At 39.0% G+C, this 25,511-nt stretch overlaps 1 protein-coding gene across 2 annotated transcripts in view; it reads right to left on the bottom strand.

Annotated features, from left to right (window-relative positions):
* RPS6KA2 (ribosomal protein S6 kinase A2) overlaps nt 1-25,511 on the bottom strand; it is a 248,790-nt gene that overhangs the window by 21,324 nt on the left and 201,955 nt on the right. For both annotated transcript variants that reach the window (XM_050315637.1, XM_050315636.1), the window contains exons 11-14: nt 22,108-22,172; nt 13,867-13,969; nt 9,151-9,281; nt 7,447-7,572 (exon numbers count right to left, since the gene is read on the bottom strand). In XM_050315637.1, the coding sequence (XP_050171594.1) occupies nt 7,447-7,572; nt 9,151-9,281; nt 13,867-13,969; nt 22,108-22,172 (425 nt within the window). The remainder of the gene's footprint in view (nt 1-7,446; nt 7,573-9,150; nt 9,282-13,866; nt 13,970-22,107; nt 22,173-25,511) is intronic.

Below are 25,511 nucleotides of genomic sequence, written 5' to 3'. Positions count from 1 at the left end.
AAAAATAGTAAACTGAATATTAAAAGAAACAAGCCTAATTAGCAATAATTTTCTGAAATAAGGACTACCCATCAGATCAAGCCATGCAGATGAGACACTAAACATTTCTGCACATAGAGCATGCCCATTTGCTGCCACTGTTTGCTGACTTAGCACTCCTAAGTTGTCAGCTGGAACTGTAGGACTTGTAATTAACATTTATGTGGTAGTACATATTTTCTAACCAGTGCAGAAACAATAACAAATTTATTCCAATAGCACCTGTGAAACAGAAAAGCTCATTTTTGGGAGAAGTCTACAGTTTTGGAGGCAGAAGAGCTTGGTGGGAAGGGATCCACACTGTGTTTTAGTCTGCTATGCTCAGCACACGTCCTTGGATCAGACTGATGACTTTTCAGCCTGTAAAATAACTGCAGTGCTACTCCCATCTTCTTTTACAAAAAGCTTTGGAAACTAGTGTATCATATTCAGAACTTATAAAAGGGGAAAATTATTACATCAATATGGAAGACAAATATAAGAAACATAGTTTGAATGGCCCCAAAAGAGAAACAGAGCCACGAAGGACCAAATTCTGTCCAAAATACTTTAGGTATTTGGCAAGCAAGCTAGCTAAGAGAAACATGATATTATTAAACTGTAGAGAAACTGCTGCCTGATCCTAGGTCTCAGAAAAGATCTACTTAGCAGAAAGAAATACCATATTTTCACAGTCTTCAGAGGTTCAGCCATGCCATGGAGAGAAACACTGTGAGCTTTGTGACCAAATGAGGAGGAGACTGCAGGAATCCTTACACCAGAGGAGATGTACAACCACTGCACATCTAAGATTTGCTTTGAAGCTGAGACTAAGAGGTGGCCTGCACACACTTCCATATTTCCATCTGCCCTTTCTGATTTTTTAGTTAAGACTTAATCTGTGCTTTGATCCCATTTACCCCAAAAGCCAGCAACGATTTTTGCTGCTAGAAACAAGCTGGCTACTTGGAGAAGTGCTCAGGCCACCCCTGCCTCTCTGCCCTGCCTTCTCCCAAGTCCTTCAAGCAGAGCCCAGCACTCTGTATTGGCCTATCCTTTCTGAAGCTGCTGGGCTCTGCGTATTTGAGCAGTGCCTCCTTGAAGAACTGACTTATTTCTACGGGGAGAGTATCTGCAGAAATCACTGAATATGCTGAGTTGGAAGGGACTCATCAGGATCATCAAGTGCAACTCCTATCTGGAACACACTCAAATGAAAACAGTAGAAAAGTGACTCTCATTAAGTTTTGCAGGTATTTCAGTAAACCCAAATCTTAAAAAATGAGGGCACCATATAAAGTATGCTATGTTACCTCCTACTGTGGTGAGTGAAATTGTACAGAGTGGCCCTGGTCCAGTGTGGAAGTCAAGCCTTTTGATAAAGTTGTTTGAAATGGGAAAACCAAGAAAGCCTTCAAAAATACTGCCACAGATCAGACATAAGATCCTCATAGACAACTTTATCCATCACTCCTTTGCTACTCCATCCATTTTACTGTAAACCATTCTCTGTTTCCATTGTATCTAGAGGTCACCCTCCATGCTGTTTGTAATCACTCAGTATGGTAACTAGCCCTTACTAGGGTTATAAATGCTGGTTTCTTTGCAGAGCACTCTAGAAGACAGCCCACCCTATAGATGCTTAAAGAATGTCACAGATTTGTACTTAAATTTCCTCAAAAGCCTGTATTTCCTCCATGGCACCCTATAGCCTACAGAATCTGGTGCCACACTGCCAAGAAGCTTGAGTATGCTTCAGACAGTCAAAAACATTTTTTACTGAAGTGTCTGGACCACAGTATTTCCTGTGATGCCCAGCTTTATAAACCCAGTTTCAGGGGAGAACATGCTAAGTGTTCTCAGTAGTTTATCAAGGTAAGAAGGGGTCTTGTACCTCTGACCCTGCATTTGTAAGGCTACATTTCCACTAATATGACAAACCCAACTTCTTTGCGTGTGAGGGGGAGAACATCTCGGTCATGTCCTTGAAGAGTCTGTTTTACCAACTGCTCTCACAATCAGGTTTTTTTTTCTTTTCTGAAACTCCCTTTTTTAGCTTCAAGACATTCTGTCTTGTCTTGATGTCTTTAGCAGCCAAATGGCTGTCATCTATCATTTATATCACCTTAGAGATATATATAGATTTTGATTGTGTCCCACCAGACTCTTGTCTGTCTTACGTCATACATATTTGTAGCTCTCTAGGTAGAGCTTGCCTTGTAATTCTTGCACATTTTCTGCTATATATTTTCTCTAATTTGTTTATATTCTGTTTTAAACCATGGATACCAAAAGTACACATAGTCCCACAGGGTTTAGTATTCCTACCCAGGTACTACAGGAAAAACTCACTTACTTATATGCAAGAATGTTAGTAAGATAGAAATCTATGTGTTTGCTTTTTAATTTTATTAATGAAACTTTAACTACACTAGCAAAGTATTTATGAAATGCTTGTCTGATGCTGGTATTCAAATATTTGTATTTTCATCCTATGAATTATTGAGTACACTGAACAGCTTCATTACAAGTCACTCAGGAAACGAAAGCAAATAGGAATCAAAACTCTTGGAGACATTGCAGTCAGAGATATTTTCTCAATAAAATATTGAAAAGTATCTTTCAGAATCATTGATATGATCTTCAGAGGCAAAGGATATGCTCTTCATAAATAATTTGATAAGGTGAAAATGTTGTAGAGCCACTAAATACTACTGTGTAACTTCCTGTCTTCAGATTATCTGCAATTTTATCTACTTACACTAACCACCTACAAACAACCAAACCAAAACTGTGAGCACTAGTGAAAGAGGAAAATAAAGTTCAAGAAAATGATGAAACAACTCTGGAATTTATATGTGTTTTGCTGACTATGTCACTCACTGTTATTAGCAAATAAATAGAGGTATACAACAAGTTTGATTGCACAGGCCTACTAAAACCAGCTCTCATGAGGTACCGATTTCTATTTATTGGTAGCATTTTGACATCACTTCTCCACTGGTATTGAATTTTTGTAGCTAATTAAAACGCACCTTCTCTCCAGTCTGTCTATACCAAAGCATGCTAGATAAATGTGCTTTCAGTGTTTGGTATTTACCAGAATTATGTATGAACTGCAGGATTTACTAGGTCTCTAGCATAAACTAACTTGTACCCCAGTGGCAGACACAGACTGCAAACTTTGGCTTTGCTCACAACTCTGGAACATTTGGAGCCTAACAGTTGGTTAGTACATCACAGAGATAGGAAAAAATCATGAAATTCACTTTTGTTTTGAGATCCAAATTCCACTCTAATATCGGCATCTGCAAGATTGGACTTGTCAATGGGGACTATATCTACGGTATGCTTTTCTTCTTCAAAGGAGGGAAAAATGTGTGCTTTTACCTATTTGTTTGCCCTGGCTCTGCAGCATGGAGGGACTAAAAATCCGCAAGACTTAATCAGTTACATATTCCTGTGACCTGGAGAAGAAGACGGTTGACATCAAGGTGTTGAGTCTGGCACTTAAACCACCCACCTCTGCAGCGTATGGGCTGGGGCAGTTACTATTTTGGGGGCAGAGCAGGCCATAGCTGAGCAGTTTCTACTTGGCTGTTATCCATCAGTAATCCCTCCTGGGGGTTAAGGAGTCAATCTAAATAGATAAATCCTTAGAAAAAGGAAGATGCAATCAAGTCCTTTTCAAATTTACTTAATCTGGCATCAGTAAGAAGCACATCTGAAAATCCAGCTTGAAAGCTTCACTAGCGCTCCAAGCTTGAAAGCTGTGCAATGGTTTTAAGTAAAGAAAAACATTTGGAATATGTTGATTGCATCAAATCTCTGGCAGGTTTTGAAAAATCTGATTCACCTACAACTCTGAACTCCAAACAAGAGCTCTTAATCTGCTTAGGCTTCCATTGCAAACTTTCTTCCACCCACAGAAACCCCTCTCATCTCCTTTAGCATCATTCTTTTACTTAATTGACTTATTTTCTCTAGATACTGATGTGGCTGAAGTAGTTTGATCTGATTTTCCTTTGCTTCTGACCTCACTGTTACATTTATACCCATGTGAAGCTTGTAACTATTACTATTCCCTTTCCTATTAAAAATCATTAGGCCTTTTTTAGTCAGGATGATCAATATTGTAGCAGAAGAATCTGAAACACATTAGAGGTCCATCAAAGAACAAACACTCTTTTCCCCCATCTCTCTTCTTTCTACCAGCATCCAACTCGGAATATACTGTGATTCTGTGATTCAGAAGAATGAACAATATACTTACTTGTATTTCATAACTTTATACTTTCTTCACTTGGGAATGAGATAGAAAGAAAGCCTTAGAGTAGAATTTTAAAAGCTCCTCACAGTATCTACATGCAGTAGAATATGATACACAGACTTGCTAAACCAACATCTACCTGCACTGACCAGGTAAGTGGCTACTAGTTTTAGGGTAGACTCAGTTTGCAGGATATTTGGCTGTCTTCACAATTTTCTGTTGCGTGGTGTTGAAATGCTCTCAGAAATGGATATGTAACTCTGAATTCTGAAACACCGCAGTTAGGAACCCGAAGGCATGTCTTAAATAAGTTTAGAGATTATTATTAGCATTTCATTTTTTACAGTTGGCAATGGAAGAAGAGGGAATAGGTTGCAAGAAAATTCTCTTCTGCAGGCTCAACAATTGGATTTACATAGGGAGTACAACTGCCTGTAGGTGCAGAGAGGTGTCTAGGGGAAATTCCAAAAGCACCTCAGTGAGTGATGTGCATAATCACAGTGAACTCTGAAAGGAATGAAATTTCAGATCTGTTCAAGTCCTTTCATGACACCAGCAAAGAACTTCTTTGCACTGCTAGACATCTAAATATCTCTACAAGATATCCCCCAATTAGTAGCAGCTGGCAAGCAAAAGGAAAAGGGCTGAAATGTTTTGTATTTTAATAAATACATTCTGCTTCTGGGCTAGGAAAAGTTTTGTTTTCTGAGTGGATTTTCTGACTGTAGCTCTGACTCAATTTACTCTGGCTAAGTACTCTGCTGCCTCAATATGGCACCACACAACAATAGTAAATAAGATGAGTGGCAGTCTCCACGGAAGGATTATTTATTTACACAGTGACATGATGTGTGTCTTCCTGCAGTGATGCCACCACATAATTTCCTTTTTTCCTATCACCAGCTTCCCCTGAGGAGACAAGATGATGTTCTCTGACATGTTGCCAGTTCATCTGAAAGAGGGAGCTTTTAATGAGGTGGTGCAAGGCAAGTGGGGCTGCTGCCTATCACACAATCACTGCAGATACTTTTTCCTGTGAATGCTATGTACTAGAGAGCACTGAGAAAATTATACTTACTGACAGAAATCAAAAGAGCCTAATTACAGTGATTTTTATAGATAGAGTTAAAGAATGCATGTCAAAAGGGACTGATATATAATTATGATAATATCAGTTGCAACTCCTGTACTATCTAATTACTTGGAAATGGGTGGCATTGTGCAATTTTTTTGAAAGTGAGCTACTAACAAAATAATATAATTTTATTATGAAATTAAAATTATATTGAAAGAAAAGTAAAATTAATGTATTGGTAGGAGTAATAATCAAAGAGACAGCACTAAATGTGCTTGAAAGACAGTACAAACAGAAACCCACCAAATGTCTCCAACCCCAAATCTGCTACACATTTGACTCACACTGTTTCAGAAACTGAGATGCTGCACGTGCTGCCTACATTGGCAGTCAGAATCAAGACATACTGATGTGACAAGAAGAGAATCATCGTGAGTGGAGGAAGAAAGGAATAAAAAGTGGAAATATTATTAAAAATGGGAAAGAGCATAAACCTAGCAATCACAGTGTTGAACTCTGCTGCAGTTTTGAGTGTTTCCATGTGTTGAGTTTGCTCTGGATCCCCTGAGGTTCTCCAAACACCCACTGATGTTCAGGCAGTTTGGATTCAGGCACAGGCATCTTTCAGGATGGAGGTTCTTCCGTTTTGGTTTCTCACTGGTTGTATTTACACTAATAAAACTATCAGCAATACTTGGTATAAGTAAAATAGTAAAATTATTTTAATTTAGTATACATTTTGTTCATCACAGACATAATTTAATTATACAGAATTAATACTACTATACCTACTATAACATAATGCCATCTGTTGACAAATAACCTGGACCCTGGAAAACTCTAAATTTTCTATTAATTAGAAATGAAAATATTAGCACAATCACATGCAAGCCCACAGACCTGCTGATAGGCCCATGCTCCTAATTATGATGTAGCCTAGAAAGATCAACCATTATTTGAACAATGACATCAACAGACTGTCAGTTACTAGTGGTTTACAGATTTTTGTGGCCACCATGGGGAAATACCAGAAGTTTCATGGATTTTCATGGCTACTGCATTGTCATCAGTCCAGTAGTGGAAAATAAGACTGAATAAAATGTTTAATATAATTCTATTTACTACCTGGAGTTCATTTATCTCATGAATTGCAGTTTGGATCACTTCCCTAAGCTTTCATCATCTTATTTAATAGCGGAAACAATCTCATTTATTCATAAAGTTTACATATCTAAAATTTTAAAATGAGAAAAGTAGAGTGGCAATTAGCCAGATCCTCTTATTTACTGGAAGTTTAGTAAAGACATTTCTCTATGTACTGCAACCTGTTCCCAAGAGATGCTACAGAACGAAAGGATCTGACTTAACTGTCCCTGTTTTTTCAAAATCATTATAATAATTCCTCATTTAATCTAAACTTGTGTCTTTTTGGTACAAGAACAAAAACATTAAATACTTTTCTAACATGAATGCTTTAATTGCTACACGTTTTCTTAAAGAAAATTGCATGTTTAGAACTCTGACTTGTCTTTAACATCCAACTAAATTAATATTTTAAATCTCTGCAGAAGATTGACTTTTGCTCCTTTGGGTAGCATGTTGGTTTTGAATGTCAAGCAGACAAAAAGAAATACGAGTTTTTTAGGTGATCATGGTTTTCACCAACAGATCTGTCTAATTACAATAAAAAATACCAGATCTAAACAACTTGAGAAAATAGGATACATAATATTTTAAATTTTCAATCATTTTTATATGTTATCCTATTTATAATGATTCCATGTAGGAGCTGTTAAAAATTTTATCCAGTTTGTGAGGACCGTGGCTGAAGTGGTTAACAGTGATAAGCCATGCAAGACTGCAAAGGTTTTTTCCATACAGGAATTTTATTTGATGAGATTGAAGTGTGAGAAATAATATAAGTTTATCATAAAACCTATCATCTTAGAGAAGAGGAAAAAAATGAAGCAACACCTGCCAACAAGAAATCAGCCAAAAAAAAAAAATCCACTGACTACACTGCTACCCAGGCTGGCAGAGCAGTCTCAGCTACATTTCTGGCATCTACCAGAGGCTTTCTTACCTTCACTGCAAACTCTGTTTCTGTAGCTTTATGAACGCATCTCTTGCACACTGAATAGGAGCCAATTCCTATGTCTTCCTTGATCTCGTATCCATCTGTAAAGTGAATGTTGTTCCCATGTAACTGCTACAGGGAAAGACAAAAGAAACAAGGTAATCAGAATGTAAAAGCAAGGATTAGCCTTCTCTTAAAGGAGGTCCTTGATCTCATCTCCCTCACAGATCTTTCTTGTCCTTAGCAGTTTTTCCAAGTCCAGTGAAAAAATTCTGAAGCTCTTTACTTAAATAAAGAAGTATGCCTTCTCCCTTTTTACCTTTTTGTAGTCTACAAGATGGAGTTGTCCATGTAGAAGTAACAGCAAAACTGTGGTGGATTGCAGAAAATCAATATCTATTAGAAATTGATAGCAAACTGTGCGCCCAAATCTCCTGAAAACCCCACATATCTTGACAATATAAACTTATTTCTAACTATTGAGGGCAGAAAACTTATAAGATACTAATGGCCTCATAGTCTTCAAAAGAGATATCCCACATATGTGGGGTGCCTCCAGACCACGGGAGGTCTTTTCCAGAATATGTTTAATTACGGATTTTGCGTGAGAGGTTACTATTTTAAGCTCTTAATCCATATGCCCTTTGGAAAATGTCTGGGCAGGTGGACTGGTTAAATGGTGAAACCCGAATCTAAGGCTTTGCTGCAAATTCCATCCCAGGACTAAAGAAACGACCAGCAGCTCTAAAAATCCTCTATAATCCTCTGTCTAAATAAGTAACCTTGCTAGCAAAGTCCACACAGAACCTGCTACATTATAAGACATGTGTATGTTAACATTCAATACATTTTTACAAAGCCAATCACAGGAATATGTATAACACTTTGATATGTAACTGCTTGCTGAACATTTCACCTAATATTGCATAATAGCATCTTTAATAATATAGCATAGTCTGCTGTAAATTATTAAAATAAGGATGAAAACTACAGGCAGGGGCTCTCCCCTTAAGGCACATACACCTTTGGTTGTGGGTAGGAGATGAACTTTTTCCTAGTGAGAAAATTCACTGCATCTTTAAGCAGCCCATTTCTTTTTCCCTATTCACTTATCGTCTGAAGCACTGAGCCTTTTGTAGCAATTTATTTCTCATTTAAATTACAACAACTGTATAGTATGTTGTACAGGAATGGCAGCAAAGGACCAAGTGTCTGGCAAGTCTTTCTCCCATCAAGCCACCCTGCTTTAGGTGAGTACACCCAGGCTTTTGTGCAACAGCAACAGGAGTATAGTAGCCTCTTACACCCATGAGCTCGGGCTTTGTGTCTTTAAACCCCTTTGTCAACACACACTGTATCATCTAATCCAAGACAAAACTGTTGAGAATGACGTGAATTCAGTGAAAAACTTCGTTACTTGCCCCGCATCACAACTGGAATCATATTTTAGCTATTCAGAAGTACTTTTCATTTAAGGTGTGATAAAGTGCAGTTCTTATTTCCTTTGCAAAGGTTGTGGGGAATGTTAACTTATGAATAAATGCCATGGGGGAAAAATTCTCATTTTCCACCCCTACACACGGCATGTAAACACCTCCTACCTACAGTAGGTAGCTGTGAAATACCAGCGGTAATGCTGAGTCACTTTAAATACACTATGCACATACGTATCTGCCCACCAGATATAAAGTGTAATGTCAGCATCAGTACCTGCACAATTGGGTGAACAGTCATTTTGTGCACATCTTGCTGTGCAGGCTCCTGCACCAAGTTGGAGGCAACAAAGCTGAACCCTCTGAAAAGATGATGAGCATTGGCACTTGGAGGAACACCTGGGGAATCTGTAGGAGAAGGAAGAAAATGGCCTCATGAGCTGCATGAAAGAACAGCAGGAAGAGCACTGCACCCACCAAAAAGTCTCTCCTGCCAGTCAGTAGCAGATCCTGACAAACTGGCAGATACATGTGAATATAATTCACCTCCATATCATGGCTTTCAGAGAATCATAGAATCAGCGAGGTTGGAAAGGACCTCTGAGATCATCAAGTCCAGCCCTTGATCCACTACCACTGTGGTTACTAGGCAAATTCGGTGTGCCTTCTTCATTCCTTTCCTCTGGATAAAGATCTTTCCTCTTGGATACAGAGGTTTTTTTCAAAGTGCATGTTCATTCTTCGGCAAAGTACTGCCGAGGGTCCACACACACAGAGAAGGTACAAGGCAGTGAGGCTAGGAGAGAGACAGAAGACTCAAGGCAGGGCATCTTTTGACTTAGAAGAGGTTCTCCAGGCAGCGGAAGAAAGCTGCAGGCTGCTATATCTGTCCTCTGCAGCACAACCTGACTACAGACATTACAAAAGCTAGTGGCATGTTGTGTGAGTTAGGAGAATGTAGAGAAGACATGAGGAAATGTTAAAGCACAATACTCCAGCAGTGGTGGTTTATGGCCTTATAGGGATCTTCTTATAGGGAACAGCTTTAGGAGCTGGGACCTACTCCAGGGAAGACACTGGTTGACTTGTCCTCAGGTGCACAAAACAACTAGGATTGTTTTAACTAAGCTTCATGGAGATTTTCTCCCCATTTCTTCCCCTAACATGGCAAAACCAGGGGAGGAATGGCTGGAGTTCAGAAAAACCTGAATTATTCTATTTTTGGAATGAAATGACCAGAAAGCAGTTCCTGGTACCTGCACCACCCTCGGTGAAGGAAACAGCATGACAAAGCAAGAAGAGAAGAGCTGTGTTTCACTTAAAATTCTGAAAAGCTTTAAAGAGATCTGTCTCCCCAGTGTATGTTTTATCCCAGGTATTTTCATAAGCAAGAAGAGTCACTTTGGAAACCATTCCTTGCTAACTGGCTGGGTATTATAAAACCTACAAGTACTAAAATTTGCTGACCTTTTAATTTGGGTTTTTTGGGGGGGTTTGGTTTTTTATCTCCCCTTCCCTTTACACTTCCTCCAGTGAAACATGTGATTGACCATGACAAAGTTACAGAGCTAAACTTCCTTTAGAAAGCTGTCTCCTTGTAGTAAGTGTGTAAATACTCAGTAATCCAAAGAAAATACATCCCCACTGGACTCATCTGCTACACCATCAGTACCACCCATTAGTGCATAGGGCAACAGCACGAAAGACTGAATATTGCCTTCAGCCTTGAAAATATGTGAGAATGTGTATTTCTTACTGTGCAAACTCCCTGTATAAATCTACTGGTCAAATGAACAGAGGATCTGAAGCCAGAATTTCGTAAAAATAAAATATCTGCTTGGAAATAAACAAAACTGAGAATCCAGCTAATTATATTTCTCACCACAAAGCCACCTCAGCTTTGACAGGAGTCAGAAATAATCACAGCAAGTCAGAGTTCAGATGGAGAAGATTGTCTTTTGGGCTATTTTTTATCTCAGTTTGATGGGCACTCTCCTTGCAAACACATGGCTGAATCATACCAGACCTCTTGCGTCACTGGATACTTCCTACAGTGGCATATATAGAACAGTGATTTTTCCAAGGGGAATTAATTAGGAGGAAAGAATGTTTGTTTTAAAAAAGAGAATGACAATAATTAAAATCTAAACACTCCTGGACTTCAGAAAAGCTGTGATCCAGCTCCAAAACTAAAGAGGTAGGTCATATCTTTTAAAAAAACCTGTTCCTTCATGATTTGCTGCCAACTGCTTGAGCAGCACTAGTAGAACTACTGATTATTTGGTGTTCACTATTAAATATTCATCACCCACAACTGATATGCCCATCACATGAATTAAATGCTAAAACATTTTTTAAAGTGTAAAATTATGTTTAAATCATGTTAATTAACTGATAGCTCAGAAATCTAAATAATTTTCCTAGTCTCTATAAATACAGAGTCATTTCACATGTCTGAGTTAGAACCTCCTTGCAAACACCAAACTTGTATAATGGTTATCTTTCTCCCTGTGATAATCATAATGCTTTGTTCCACTAGAGCATCTAATTGTAAGGGTTTTCAAAGGCTTCTTAAATCTTAAGTAATTTCCTTCATTATGCTTCACTGGGCTTAGCAAACATTATTATCTTATTTACAGAGGAGGATATTTAGATACTTCAGGTGCAATTTTACTTATTTTTTTCTCAGCAGTAAAGCCAGTCTAAAATATCCCTGCTGGTTACAGCATGCTGGCCCATCAATTACAACAGTACAAACATTTGCAGACTGAAATCTAAGTTGGATCACAAAAATGATCTTGGTTTGATCCTTGTTCAAATCATCATTTCTCCTGTGAGGAGCTGAGTCACCACAAATGAGATGTGGGTCCACAGTGATGAATTCAGGAAGTTAGTGGACGGAAAAGCAACTTCAACTTGGAAAAATCTCAGAGAAAAAGTGATGCAAAACTATACCCATAGAGATGAACTGTCAGTGTCAGAAACCACATCTTTGGCACTCTTTGATCTGAGGTTAAGAGTCCAAAGAAAGCTGTTTCAACCTCAAGGGTAAAGAAACTCTCTGAGGCACAGAAAATCACTGGACTGGCAAGTTACTGGATCCAAACCGTTGACATAAACTTGCTTTTAGGCAGGAGAACTCATTCTTTAAGACAGAGTGCAATATGTATCTGTATACCCTCCTTGGTAGTATCTTTCTGACAGCTTCATTAAAACACAACTGCATGATCATGGCGCAGGAATTATTACAGTGCTCTCTGTCTGGGTATGTTCTTAGTAACTGGGTTACATTATTTGGGGTCTATGTCAGGACAGAAAAAAACACAAAATATAAATGGTTCTTGTTCTATTCTACCGGCAATATGAGCCAGTATGATATACTTTTGTGATGCTCACCCAACCAGTCAACAGTCAGGGTCTGCAAAGTATCCTGCCAGTCTGCAAGGGATTTTCCATCATTCTAGAAGTGTAAAGGCATTCACACTTTGAATTACACCTATTTTGAAATGACATGGTTTGATTCCCAGGCCACTTTCCATAGCAGCCCAAAGCAGAATTGAGTGAGGCCATCTGCCCACCCCAGCCACCGCCTCAAGACAAAACTTCCATGTCAGAATCTTGTACAACATATCAAAGTGAATTAAGCAACAGTAGTAAGATGCAGAGTGTAAAATATAGCCCCAGGCATCAGCACAACCAATGAAGTGTGAACTTCCAAAGCAATCCAAATTCTTAATGCTTCTTTGCAAGTCAGTGAGACTTCCCAGGGCAGCACCAGAAACTGCACTTCTCTCAAGATCAGACTGATTTGCAGACTCCAATATTTCAGAGAAATTAGTTCCTCTGAAATCTAAATGAGAGCTAAAATCAGAGGAAGGAAATGCCTGGTATCCAAAGATCATTTTTTCCATGCAGTGGGATAGGAATATTAGAAGACGACCAAACATACTGGAGACAGGTGGATGTTCCAGTTGGATACATATAAACCAGAGTGTAATATTTTTACTGTTTGCATAAGTCAGCATGTCCTTGTTCCCCCCACAAAACAACAAACTAGGATCAATTGATAAAAGATTTAGAGTAGTTACTGTTATTTCAAACCCCACGAAAGTAAGTTTGGGTCAGGCCTAGAACAGACGTTTGGGCTAGTTTTAAGAAAAAAATGGTGCAGGTCATGATCAGCTTGAACAAAAATGACAGGACGTATCTCAGCTGTCATTCACGTGCTATTATGTGGGTGTTTTTGTAGTGGTCTTTCACTCTTACTGCAACAGTTCTGGGGCAATTTGCATGTTGGAGCTTGAGACCTTATACTTGGTTATTACAATACCATGTGATATTTACAGTTCTTACCATCTTCAAAGTGTTTTACAAACAACAGCTAATTAGATTCTTGTATTTTAGAATGTATAAATAAATATTTCTTTATAGGGATATCACAGGCAGAAATGTAATGTAACCTATCCATATCTAGCAAGAGGAAATACAAGTGGAATTACCACTCTGACATCACTAGGATTCTTGCTTTCCACTAAAAAATGGAGTTTTGTGCAACAATCACCTTTATATACAGTGCACGAAGTGTGATATTCCTGTTAGGAAATAGAAGTTACATGAACAACATTCTCACTGCAAGCACTTTTCTAAATATTGTGGGCCAAATTTCCTGTTGGCATAACCGTAACTCTGCTGATCTGAGAACTTGATGATTCTTCATTGCTGTTGACCACATACTAAGTAATTTAAAATAGCTAAATTCAGCTAGTGTAAGCAATGGTGAGGAATAAAATAGCAAATCAACAGCTACTTTTCCTTCTAAAAGTGTGAAATCTGTTCTTCCTGGAGACAAATCAATCTTTGCATCTTGCTGGATGTTGCAAAACCCTGTAACTCCACAGGTGATCTGACTTTAAGACCCCGTTGAAATAGGAAGTGGAAGGAAGAATGAACTTACTAACTGAAAAGTTATATTACCATGCACCACCTTACTAACCTGTGGGAGTTCGAGATGTGAACTCTGGATCAAAATGAAAGGTGTCTTCTGGCCGTCCCACTGCGGGCTTGAAAGGTGGCTTGATTTCTTTTCTGTACAGTTTCTACAAGGAGAAGAACAGATCACAATCAACATGAATGTGTACACCATCAATATCTGGAGACAGACTCCCCCACTTTCTTTAGGGTGTCCTCTCTCAGCTCTATGGTATCCCTGCAGGACTGACAGAAAAGGAGGACACATCCATGGCTCTGGCTCCAGGCTGCCTTAGAATCTGTGCCCTGGAAGGTCCCTGGACTTTTTAGCTCCTGCAGTCCGGAATATAAATACAAATGTTTCTGGTGAAAATTTAGCCCATAGACTGGTACAGTGTTCCAGCTGGGGCCTCTGGAAATTCACTGGTCTAAGGACAGGACTGGAATGTGCAATGGTAATATGAGGAAACAGGGTGACTTTAGTGGTGCAGCAATGGCTATCAGCACAAAGAACCACTAGGAAGCTGAGACTGTTTTAGCATTTACTATTTGTCAAGAATTAGCAACATGTTTGACATGCTGCCAGACTGAGCTGAGCAACAGGTTTGACTGCCTGGTCCTTATAACCTAAACAAGAGACTTGTTCTTTTGGTATATCTGGTAAAATGGAAGGGGGCTGACAGCTGAGGATTAAATGAAATTCCCATCAAAATATGCTAGAAAGAAAGCACAGTGGATGGGTGGGAAATCACATTGAAGGTCTAAATGTGGCTTGAGCTGAGGAGCAAAACCAAGGAAAAACATAATCAAGAGAGGAAGGTAAGCACTGCTAGGTGTGTGAGTTTCTGCTGGTGAGTAAGGGGTCATGTAGGGGATCACCTAAGTAACAGGCACCATAAATTCATCCTAATACACTGCCTTTATTATGAGGGACTTCATGGTCTCTTAATTCATCCTTAGTGATCTTTAAGATATTGCTACACCGTGCTCCTTTGCAAGCATTCATACACACAACACATACACACATTTTAGGTGATGAACAAACTCAGGTGCAGCACGTCTGGATCTGATCCAAAGCCTCTAGAGGTTGATAGAAAGAGCCTTTTGCATCATCTCTACTTGAAATGGCCAAAATTGAATATTATGTTAATGGCAGCATGGGTAACAAAGCTTCAGTTTGACTCCCTGGCCCATGTTTTAGTCCCTAGAGTGCATTTCCTTTCTAGAAATGCTTTTGTTCTCAGGTTTCAAAGGGCTGAATTAGTTGCCACAGACAGTTCCCCATAATGAACATGTCTGAGCATAAATATAACATTTCATCCAAACTCTCAAGCGTGATAAGAATGGGAGAGTTCACTTTATGATTGTTTGTAATATGTATTTTTAGGTTAGCTCTCAAAACAACTTCCTAATGAGCTAATTTTTCAAAATATTTAATGGAGATTAATAAATGCTTGTCCAGCTCTTTGCATGCAAGATGATTCTTTTTAACTGTAGGTTTTGTGGTGAATTAACTTCTGTAATATAAAGCATGTGTTTAAACCTAAGATATACACACATCACCATAATTTGAACCTGATTTTGCATTGATAAATAAAGGTTCTTGAAGCAGGAAATTCTGTAGCATAGTATTAGCCTTAATAGAAAGGATATGTTTATGGTTGAATTCCTTGGAAAAGTGAAATGGTGAGCCTGAATATAATAATTAATGGCCATTTCACCATAAAAAGTTTCTGCTTGCATAAAACTGCTCTGTATCTTCTGAGAGAAAAAGAGATGAAAAACTGCTGTGACCCACAATGCAAAGCCAAATAATTAAAAGCCAATTTCAATCTTAAGCAGGAAGTGTCCCTCATCAGCTGGAAAGTATCAACATAGCAATTAACATACATCTTTTTTTGTCTGCACAGAACTTTAAAGGGAACTCACTCAGCACCTACTGAACACATTTCTATTGCTAGGACTTCACCTTGAGAAAGCTATTTGCTTCCAGCTTCCCTTTATTTGTCTTAATTCACAACTGCAGTGCTTCTACTGCAGAAAGCAATATGGTCACATGCATGTGCTTCCTCCCTGAATTAACTGTACCGCTTATCCTGTGAGGTCCAAAACTTGGAAAATGTTTTAGAGCTGTGCATCATTCAGGAACTGCACTCTCTTTTTATTATCGCAACCGTATTCTCTCTGGCCTCTTAATTCCTTCACCTGTCTGTATTTTCTTAAGTGCTGTTGGAGCTACATTTGTATTTTGAATCCCTAACCCACATCCTCCACTATGAGAGAGGGATTTAAGATTCATCATGAGTCACCTACCATCTAAAGATGTGTAATCATGATGTTGCTTTCTGGGAGGGATGAAAACAAAGTTGCTTATGCAAGTGAAAGGCACTTCTCAGCACAACCCAGATGACTCCCTTTTCCTTTTCCACTTGTGATAGAAATTATTTCTGCTGTTTCTGACAGAACAGTAAAAGGTAAACTGCCTAAAACTTTTTTCCCCAAGCTCTTGAATCAGGTAACTAAATATTAACCTATTATCCCTTATCATTGTTCCAAAACTATTCAGGGCTGATGTATCTTGACCTTGACCTCTTCCAACAGAAACTAATCAGGGTGGCAAATGACATAGCAAGTTAAATTTCAAATCTTGTCTTTGCCCATTTCTATCAGGCTGTCTCATAACTTCTGGATGTTCTTTTCAAGTCATGGTAATACTGGTTCTGTATGCAAAAGTTACTGTGAGTTCCATCATCCATTTAAATGTGAACAGAATCCTAGTTTTCTCAGTTTAAATCCCAGTTTTGATATCCAAATTATTGTTTTGGATCTTATTAGGTGTTCAAGAGACTTTGGATATGTGCTTCCCAGTAAAGAATAATCTCCCACATCCTATCTCAAATTTTTTAAACTGGCCACAGCATTGACTTAGCACAGAAAAATGTGACTGACAGATATCAGGAATCACCATGTATCATACAGAGCTGTCAGATCCAGAGGCTGTGCTGAGGGAGTGCATAATTCACCAAACGAGGAAGATGAACTCTAAGGTGTGAGAGTACTGATTTAGATATTCACACCTGGATACACATTCATGCTTCTGTCTACTTATCAACCCCTCACATCCTTCTGAGACTTTGATAATCAGTACCTTCAGATTAAGAAGCACCTATGAATTAACTGGAAAACAGTTCTACACAAGTTTGAGAAACTATGAGCTTCTATCAACTGCCTTTCTGATTTCAGATAGAAACATTTTTATTTGAAATAACTGATTTTCCTCCAAGTCCCAGTGACCTTTTCTTAAAATATGTTGCCAGGTCTCTAATATGAGCTTCATCTGAACACCTCCTCAGCTGGAACTCAATACACCAAGGAGTACAGTAACAAAATGCTGCAACATTTCGTGTCTTTCTCTTCTTAATGATAAGCAGTTAATTTTTCATCATCTTTTAAAAAAATGCACTCCTAAAAAACCCCAGAGATGTAAATGTTCTGTAAATGTGCCTGGCGAATATCAAGAAGAAGAAAAAATGGTTTAATTTAATTAAAACCTATTTAGTAATTTCCTCAACTGAGTTTCTTTGATCAAGAATTGAATTATTCCTTAGATATCTTCTAGAAATAGAAAGATTATACCCTCCACAGTGGTGCACATGTAGTGTGAGAATAAACTCCCTTGATACATATACCTGTCATGGAAAATCCAATAAACAGACAAAAGGATGAACTACATTCTAAAATGTTTGTCCTCTCCTAGATTAACAGCTCAATGTTATTGCCTGCAAGCAATAGAAAAGATAGCAGAATTCAAACCTTGAGGTTCATTTTTGCTGTTGGTAAAACCTGCAATTAATTCATGCTTTCAGTTTAGTTTGATCTCTGATTAGTATTGAAGGAAAAAGAACTTGATTCCACTTTCTTCCCATTCCTTTCCTCAGCTGTATTTAACAGTTTATTTTCTAGCATGTCATTTACTCTAGTTTCAATTTAGCCTGTCATCCAAACAAAAACTACTGTTTATAGTCCACTCCTCCAACTGCGGTCTCAAAAAAGGGATTTCATTCTTCATTTTCAATGAGAAACCAGAAATGCATCATGCATGGCCTGGAAAGAAGAAACAGTAAGTAAAAAAACCCAGGAACCAGACTGTGCTTTCTCAGAGCCAGTGACTGAAACTATCTGAGGTCAACTTGGTTTGGGTCTGCTTGTCTTAGGAAGAAAGGGGGTACAAGCTTAGTAAGCAGGTAAAACTGTCAAGAAGCTGGGTATCCAGCCTCCTTCCTGAGAGTCCCAGCCTCGACCACAAAAGACAGTCCATTAATTTAACAACAGATTCACTGAATTTGCGTCACAGTGCCTACTAAATGCCTTAGAGCAGTAAGACTGATAGCTGCAGAAATCTTAATCTATTTTTCACCCAGTAAAGTGGAAATTTAGGCCTCTGTTATGGGGTGACAACAGCTGTAAAAACGAGATTCTTATAGAGATTAGCTCATGCCAAAATTTAAGCCTGGGCATGAAAACTCTGTGTCAGATTGTCCACAGTTCGTTTAGCACAGAAGTAAACCAGAAGTTAAACCTAGGGTGACTAGAGATTTTGCTGGAGAATGGCACTCTGGAACATGGGAATGGCATCTGCAAAAGGCCAGGAGGAGGAGGGTTGTTCTCTGGCCACACTCATGTTTTCCAGGACGGTATTTACTGCCTCTGCACAGAGTGGTCACGTGCTATCAGCACGGATGTGCTTGGCAGCATCTTCAGCATTGTAACAGGGGCCATTTTTACACTATGTTGTTTCCTCTGTGTTCGCTGCCTTCATGCAAACCAGACACCGTATGAGGTTGTGTCTGTTTAAAGACAGTGAAAGATGGGAAATAACTGCCCCAACAGGTAAACACATTTAAAACCCAAGAGAACAGCTCTGAAAATACTCTGAAATGATGGTCCAAGTCACACGTTTCCATCTGTGATTCTAATGACTTCATCAGTGCAATATCTAGACTTCATACACAACTTAGAAGGAATAAGCTAACTCATTTCTGCTTTGAATCTCTTTTTAAAATTAGATGATACAACTTGGTGGTCTGTTCCTGATTATCACATCACTCTTGCAGGAAAAATCATGCTTAAAAAAATGATTCACACTGCATTTCCAGCAGACACTAACCCGTTCTGACCCTTCATGATAAGGGAGCTTTTGATGGAGGATCAAAAGCTGAAATTTTCTGTGCTGTCAGTCACAGCAGTCCTATCATAGCTGCCAAGGTAGTACAGAAGTCCTCCAAAAGAGCTTGTTTCTTGCTCTCTGAGGTCTTTATATTACCAAGGCATAAAGTAAATGAACATTTCTGTCCTGCCTCAACAGCACTGCTTGCTGACTGCCTGCAAATTGATGTGAGAGATTCTGTATACATTAGCGGAGAACAAAATGAGGGCATCAGGGACTCTTTTCCTGCAACCATATAGAGATCAGCCATAAACATCTGTGTCTGATCCATTTCTGTTCTCTCTTCTTTGACCCTGTTCCCTTTCTGTTCATGGGGGACATGTTAACAGCTGGTTGGACGATCACTGTAAGTCAAAGTCCTGGCTTCAGCTCAGGGCCAGGCTGGCTCACATTGCTCTGAAATACATACAATATTGTAGCTGCTGTAATGAGATAAGCCTCCCAAGATCTCCATGAGTGATTGGAAAATTAGAATAAAATGAGGAAATATATTACAAAGATGACAGCTGATCGGTGTAATAATGATCTGTCTCAAAGAAAGTGCAATAAGTACTAACTGTGTTGGATTAAAATGGATCTTCGCAGCTACATTTTACAGCAGAGGCAGAGGGCTAGATAAGACATCAAAGGGCAATTAAATCCATGTTCCTCTCTAGCCCCAAGGCATGTTCAAGCATACCTGTCTTCTTCGTGGCAGATATTTCCCTGTCCATAAGAGCTGTTTCAAATGATGGAGGACTGTTGAGTTTCCTCAGGAATTGGAAGGAAATTGTTCCCTGAAGAACTGAACTTGAAACAATCACCAATTATCATGACAGAAGGTGGTCTTGAGGAGTCTCATGGGACAAAACTGACTTTTCTGAAAACCTTTCCAAGATTCAGAGCCTCATTTATCTGTGATGAGTTAGTGAGCTGCTCCACTAACAAACACAGAAGAAAAACCCTCTCACTGCTCCAGTGCTTCTTATTACATCAAGACATATTCATCTGACCTGTATTTTGATTGTAAAGCTAAGGACTGTGGAGATATAAGAGGACTACAGATAATAATAATAATAATAATAATAATAATAATAATAATAATAAACAACCCAAGTCTTCCAAATTCCTATTTTTTATTTTCACTTTCTGTTTCCATAAATGTAAAGTCAACATACAAAATTTCATAATTAGTAAGAAGCAGAAGAGGAAAGAATCTAGAGTCCAGAACGTATGTCCTGGGACTAAAAGTCAGCTGGACCATAAAGGAAAGTCTCGAACTCCATTTTTCATTGATCATATTTTAACATGCTTATGAGTCATGCCAGCTCTTCAAAATGCTACTCAAACTGGGTTTTTCTAATAAGTTTTTCCAAAATAAATGATTTTGTGGTCCTTTCAAAGGCTACTTGGGCACCACAAAATGTTCTTTCACAGAAGAATGAGCCTTAATGCAAAGTCCTGGGCAGCAGTTTGGGAATGGCTCTGTGAAACACATTCATGTGGTTTTACCAGAATTTATCTTAAGAACTGCAATCAATGTGACCTGTCACACTAGCATTTGTAAGTGGACACATTAAATATTAAAGAGACATTACAATCATAACACAGGTTGAATAAAATTAAACTAGAAAATGCTAGAGGAATGTGGCAAACAGAAGTTCTGGTGCACTGATAGTTGTTCAGATCACACATGAAAAATGTTTGCTTCCAGGTTTGTCTAAAAATAAATTGATTTGAACAAATAAGATGCTGAAAATATGAGGTTTAACCTCATACACATCTAAATCAAATATGCAGCTAATCTCTACCACCAGCTTTATGAGCTGTAGCTGATAGCAATAAAAGAAATCCTTGTTTACCATTCTGTTAATCAGCTCTGACATGTCTTATTTGAACCACATTTCATTTGATCAAATGTCTGCTGTTCCAATTTTGAGTGCTGATGTTAAAATAATAGTTCACCTCAATAAAACATCAAACACTTGTAAGAGGAGCTGACATTGCCAGTTCTGGCTGGTTGACTTGTATGCTCAGAGGTGTAAAATCATGCTTTTGAAAATCCATCTATTTTGTGCTTTTCTATAGCCCCCATTGCAGCCCAGTGGAACGGGCAGATACTGTCCTATGGTCACTCAGGCAAAAATGACAAGAATGGGTTAACAAAGCTATCCTGTTGGAAGATTTATGATTCTTCCAGCATAAAGCAGCACAACCTGCTGAGCAGCCTGGTGTACCAGCTCTGTGAATGCCCAGGCAGTCCCAGTAGCACCATGTTGAGTTTGGGAAAAGAGTGAGCCTGGAGGTCTTGGAGCTCCTTGGAGCTACTGTTGGCAGAGATGTAGCAGCAGACCTGGGGCTGCTCTGAATCATTCCAAGAGAGAAAAGGATTCCTGAAGGTCTCTGATATTGGAAAGAATAAAACTCGCTTTTAGTCCAGCCTGCCCAACTGAGTGAGGAGGAACAAGTAGTTCAGTATAGAACATAAAAGCAGAACGATGGAGGGACCTAGAGCATCAGATTGATTCCTTATGAAGTATCTCTTTCAAGCCCAGTCCTTTGGCTCTTTTTTCTTTTACAACTGAATACTACAGGAATTATTTCATCTAAAGCTACTGATTTTCACTCCAGTCGAGCTCCCACAATTGAAGTCTCATGTTTATTAGAGCTGAATGTGAAAATTTTTCTGCAGAATGCTGCAAATAGCCTCAGGTAGTATAATGATTAGACAGACTATCAGACAAAACAGAGACAAGAAGTCAAAAAAACCCCAGCAATGCTGAAAGCAGCTTTCTCTTCCTTTCATTTGTGGGTATGTGAACAAGCATATATATAGAATCATAAAATCATTTACATTGGAAAAGACCTTTAAGACCTGTGGGTTCAACTATAAACCCACCACTGCCAAATATGTATGCAAGAGGAACACAGCCACCCACTGAAAAGGTTCCTGGGTTCTCTGTTAGAGAATGCCTTTTTTCCTAAGCATAGCAGTTTGTCTTCATAAAATTTAGCTAAGAAAAAGAAATAATAAAAAAAATTAAATTCTGCTCCACTTACGTTCCAATCTATAGTAACAAAGAAAGGATGACGTTTAATTTCTTCCACTCCATCAAATCCAGCACCTGGCAAGAGAATGAAAGAATGAAAATGAAGTAATGCTTAGAAGAGTGTTGCATGACTTCTGTTCTTCAGTTTTCCTCCCTATCCCCACTTTTCTTCTGACAAAGTCAGAGTTACCATATAAACATTTCTTCTAGTTCAAGGAACCCTGGACAGTACAACTGCCGTAACAGTATAAACTACCAAAAATACAGACAAGGGCACTTCATTAATGAGAATCTGATGGCTGAGGGTTTTTACTTTTCTCTTATTGAGGATGCTGCCAAGGCTGAATAGCTGCACGTTCAAGATTGAATGAGACATGGCATTTTAGGCACAGCAGAACACATGCACCAGTGAGGTCAGGAGAGGAGGCCCCAAGATATCCTCATAGTCTGGCAAGGCTACAGCTGCTCCCTGCCACCAGCAGCAGCTCTGCTATGTGCACTGACTTTCAAATCTTGACTAGCTACCTGTTCTTCACAGGCAAAGAAAGCTGCACTACAAATAAGTGCAGATTCAAAATACCAAGAGGCTCCAAATGATTTGACATAACCTAGAGCTTTAGATTTCCCCTTTTCAAATATTGTCTTCAAATTCCTCTGAGTACCAAAATCATCACTCTCAATGTTACGTTTCCTCCAGTATTAAATTTCTGTTACATTACTATAGGAATTTGAGGGAAAGTCCTCTGAGATTGGGTAAGAAACCTAATTTTTCATTACTTTGCCTTATGTCTTCACTGAAAATTGCCTTTTTTATTCCTTTACCTCAATTGATTTGCTTCAGTGTCATCAGAAAACCCAACAGGTGCTCAGTAATAATTAAACAACTGTCAGAGATGATTTAGACTGTCATTTATGAGGTTGATTTGACTTTATTAATAGCACCCTTCATTTCATTTCAAGGAGAATTAACACCTGGAAGCAAAGGCTTTGCACTGCAATTTTGAAATCAGTCCCTGAAAGGTACCCAGCATACTTCTTTACAAGCATTCTGAGCATCCTTGATTCCCCAGAAGGACCTGGGATTCATAATTACCTACCAAGGGGCACTCAGCACCTCAGAGGATTCAGCTTTTTATCTGCAGTATTTGTACTTTCAGAAGATCAACATTACAAGCACCTTTACAAAGGTCTTGTCAACTGAAGCTTTTGTAAATGTGATGTCTGCTCCCCTTGTGTACAAGACATTATCGATGTTTGCCAAAACGCAATGATCTGGAATGGCTTCCTACAGCCTGCTTGACAGTCACTGATGAATGGATACAAAAAGCAAACATAACATGCAGGATTGTCTGTCAGGCCTGCTGGATAATAATGCAAGAGAGATGATCTTCTGATTACTTCCCCACCCCAGTAATCTTTCAGTATAGACAAACGTAAGCGATGCACACGAGGATAAACAATCCTAGCCCACCATACAAAATTGTGTGCTCAGAGGTGATCAGCCCCACTGAGGCCTGTGGGTTATGACAGACAGACAGACAGCTTTAGGCAAATACAGTGTGAAATCAAATCTTAGAAAGAGAAGAGAGGACAAAAGGGAGAACATCACTACATTGTCATTGTGTATATCTGTTGTACGCCTACAACCATACCATGGATGTTGACACACTCACCTGTAAGAGGATATACTTATGAAAAGGAGGAAAAATCCAAGAAGGTCAACAAGGAATGGTATGGAATGTTTGAATAGGTCAGGACTTTCCAACATGGAAACAGGTGACCAAGAAGGTTTACAATAGGATATTAAATGATGCTAGCAGGAATCAGGTTCAGAAGATTCCTCCAGAAGAACCTGGAGATGTTTTGTCAAGAAACAGACAGCTGTGTGATGTGGAATTACTTGGAAAAGATGATGCAATGCAAAATATTTATATAGGTTCATGAGTAGGCCAGGAAGTGTGTTGAAAAGAAATCTGTTGAAGATTACTTCATCAACAAACCACAAGAGGTTCAGGAAACCCCTCGCTTGACCTTAAAGCAGGAGTAGGGTGGGAGAAAATTTGGGTGAAGTAACACACGTTTACCCCACTCTTAATTGTCCCCAGGCAGCTGTTTATGGCCCATGGGTACTGAACAAGAAAATACTAAGTCTTAGTATAAGACTTCTATGACTTCCCTAGCATGTTTTTTTCAGCGCAGTCTGAAGTCTGCACTAGATTCCCTTGGCAGATTCATTCTGATTTTAGCAATGCCGACAGAAACATGAAACCGACAGTTACTTGGAAGAGAATCACATTAAGCAACTCTTCAGAGAAGAAATATCTGTGAAAAATGTTTTGTGTTCAGTGGAGGTAACTGGAAACTCTGCAATGTGCAACTGATGTTCTTAACCACGTAAAGATGAAGCCTGAGTGCTGAACTGATTTTGAAGGACTGGGATAAATGCTTAGACACTAAGACACTGTTAGCACATCCTAGACTGAGGATAACTGCTAATTCATTCAATTTTCTCTGCTCTGTCCCTTCCCTACTGTTTCTCTTCTTCCTCTTGCTTAGGCTAATGGATACATGAAGTGATGGAAATGACATGCTTTCTACAGATGATCTATTTGAAAGCTACACTTTTTCCTACTGTTGTTGTTCCTTTTTCCACAAAACCACAGAAATCAGGAGCAAGACAAAAGCCCACCCACAGCTATTTCTCTTCGTGGGAGGCTGCAATGTGCAGTAAGGTATACAGCATGCAGTTGAAGCAGGCATTTGTTTGAAAAATTCGCATTTCCCACTTGGGGTCACTTCAGAGCTCTGGCTCAGAAGGAATATATTGTTAAGTGCAAAGACTTGACTCCATCTCTGTTTAACTTAGTATATTAAACAGATTTAGGATGATAATAGTCTAACTCTGTAAAGAGTGAAGGACTTCCAACTCCTAGTGACTGATTTTACATGATTGAGAAGGTTCATCACTTCCTGCAGTTTTTTCCAGCCATGAGATCTGCCCGCATAGCCCATGAATCCTTGTGTTATGTGCTGTGACTGCAGGCAGCACCGTGTGGCCTGGCCCTTGCCTCAAATGGAGGAGGGAAGTGGCCCAAGGGTATGTTCAGGGACAGCTCTGGAAGCCCGAAGGGGCAACCCTGACCCTGCTGCAAAAGTCCAGTGGTTCTGGGTTTTTAACTTCAATATAGTAATAAAACCTATCAGTAAAGAATAATCAGCACAATCAAACCTACTGCCTGCAAATACTCTCATGTGCCATTCAGGCCCATGAGGGTTCAAGGAGATAAGTAATTCTTTCAGATCAACTTGCCAATTTAAACACATTATAGAGTGCAAGGATTTATATAAAAGCAGCCTCACATTAATAAGCAAGAACTTGGTTAGTAAGAGTAAAACTAAGCTAAAACCGGCTAA

Source organism: Myiozetetes cayanensis, unplaced genomic scaffold (assembly GCF_022539395.1).
Source record: "Myiozetetes cayanensis isolate MyiCay16 unplaced genomic scaffold, myiCay2020 scf2-11, whole genome shotgun sequence".
NCBI lineage: Eukaryota > Metazoa > Chordata > Aves > Passeriformes > Tyrannidae > Myiozetetes > Myiozetetes cayanensis.
This window is presented reverse-complemented; position numbering and strand designations above follow the sequence as displayed.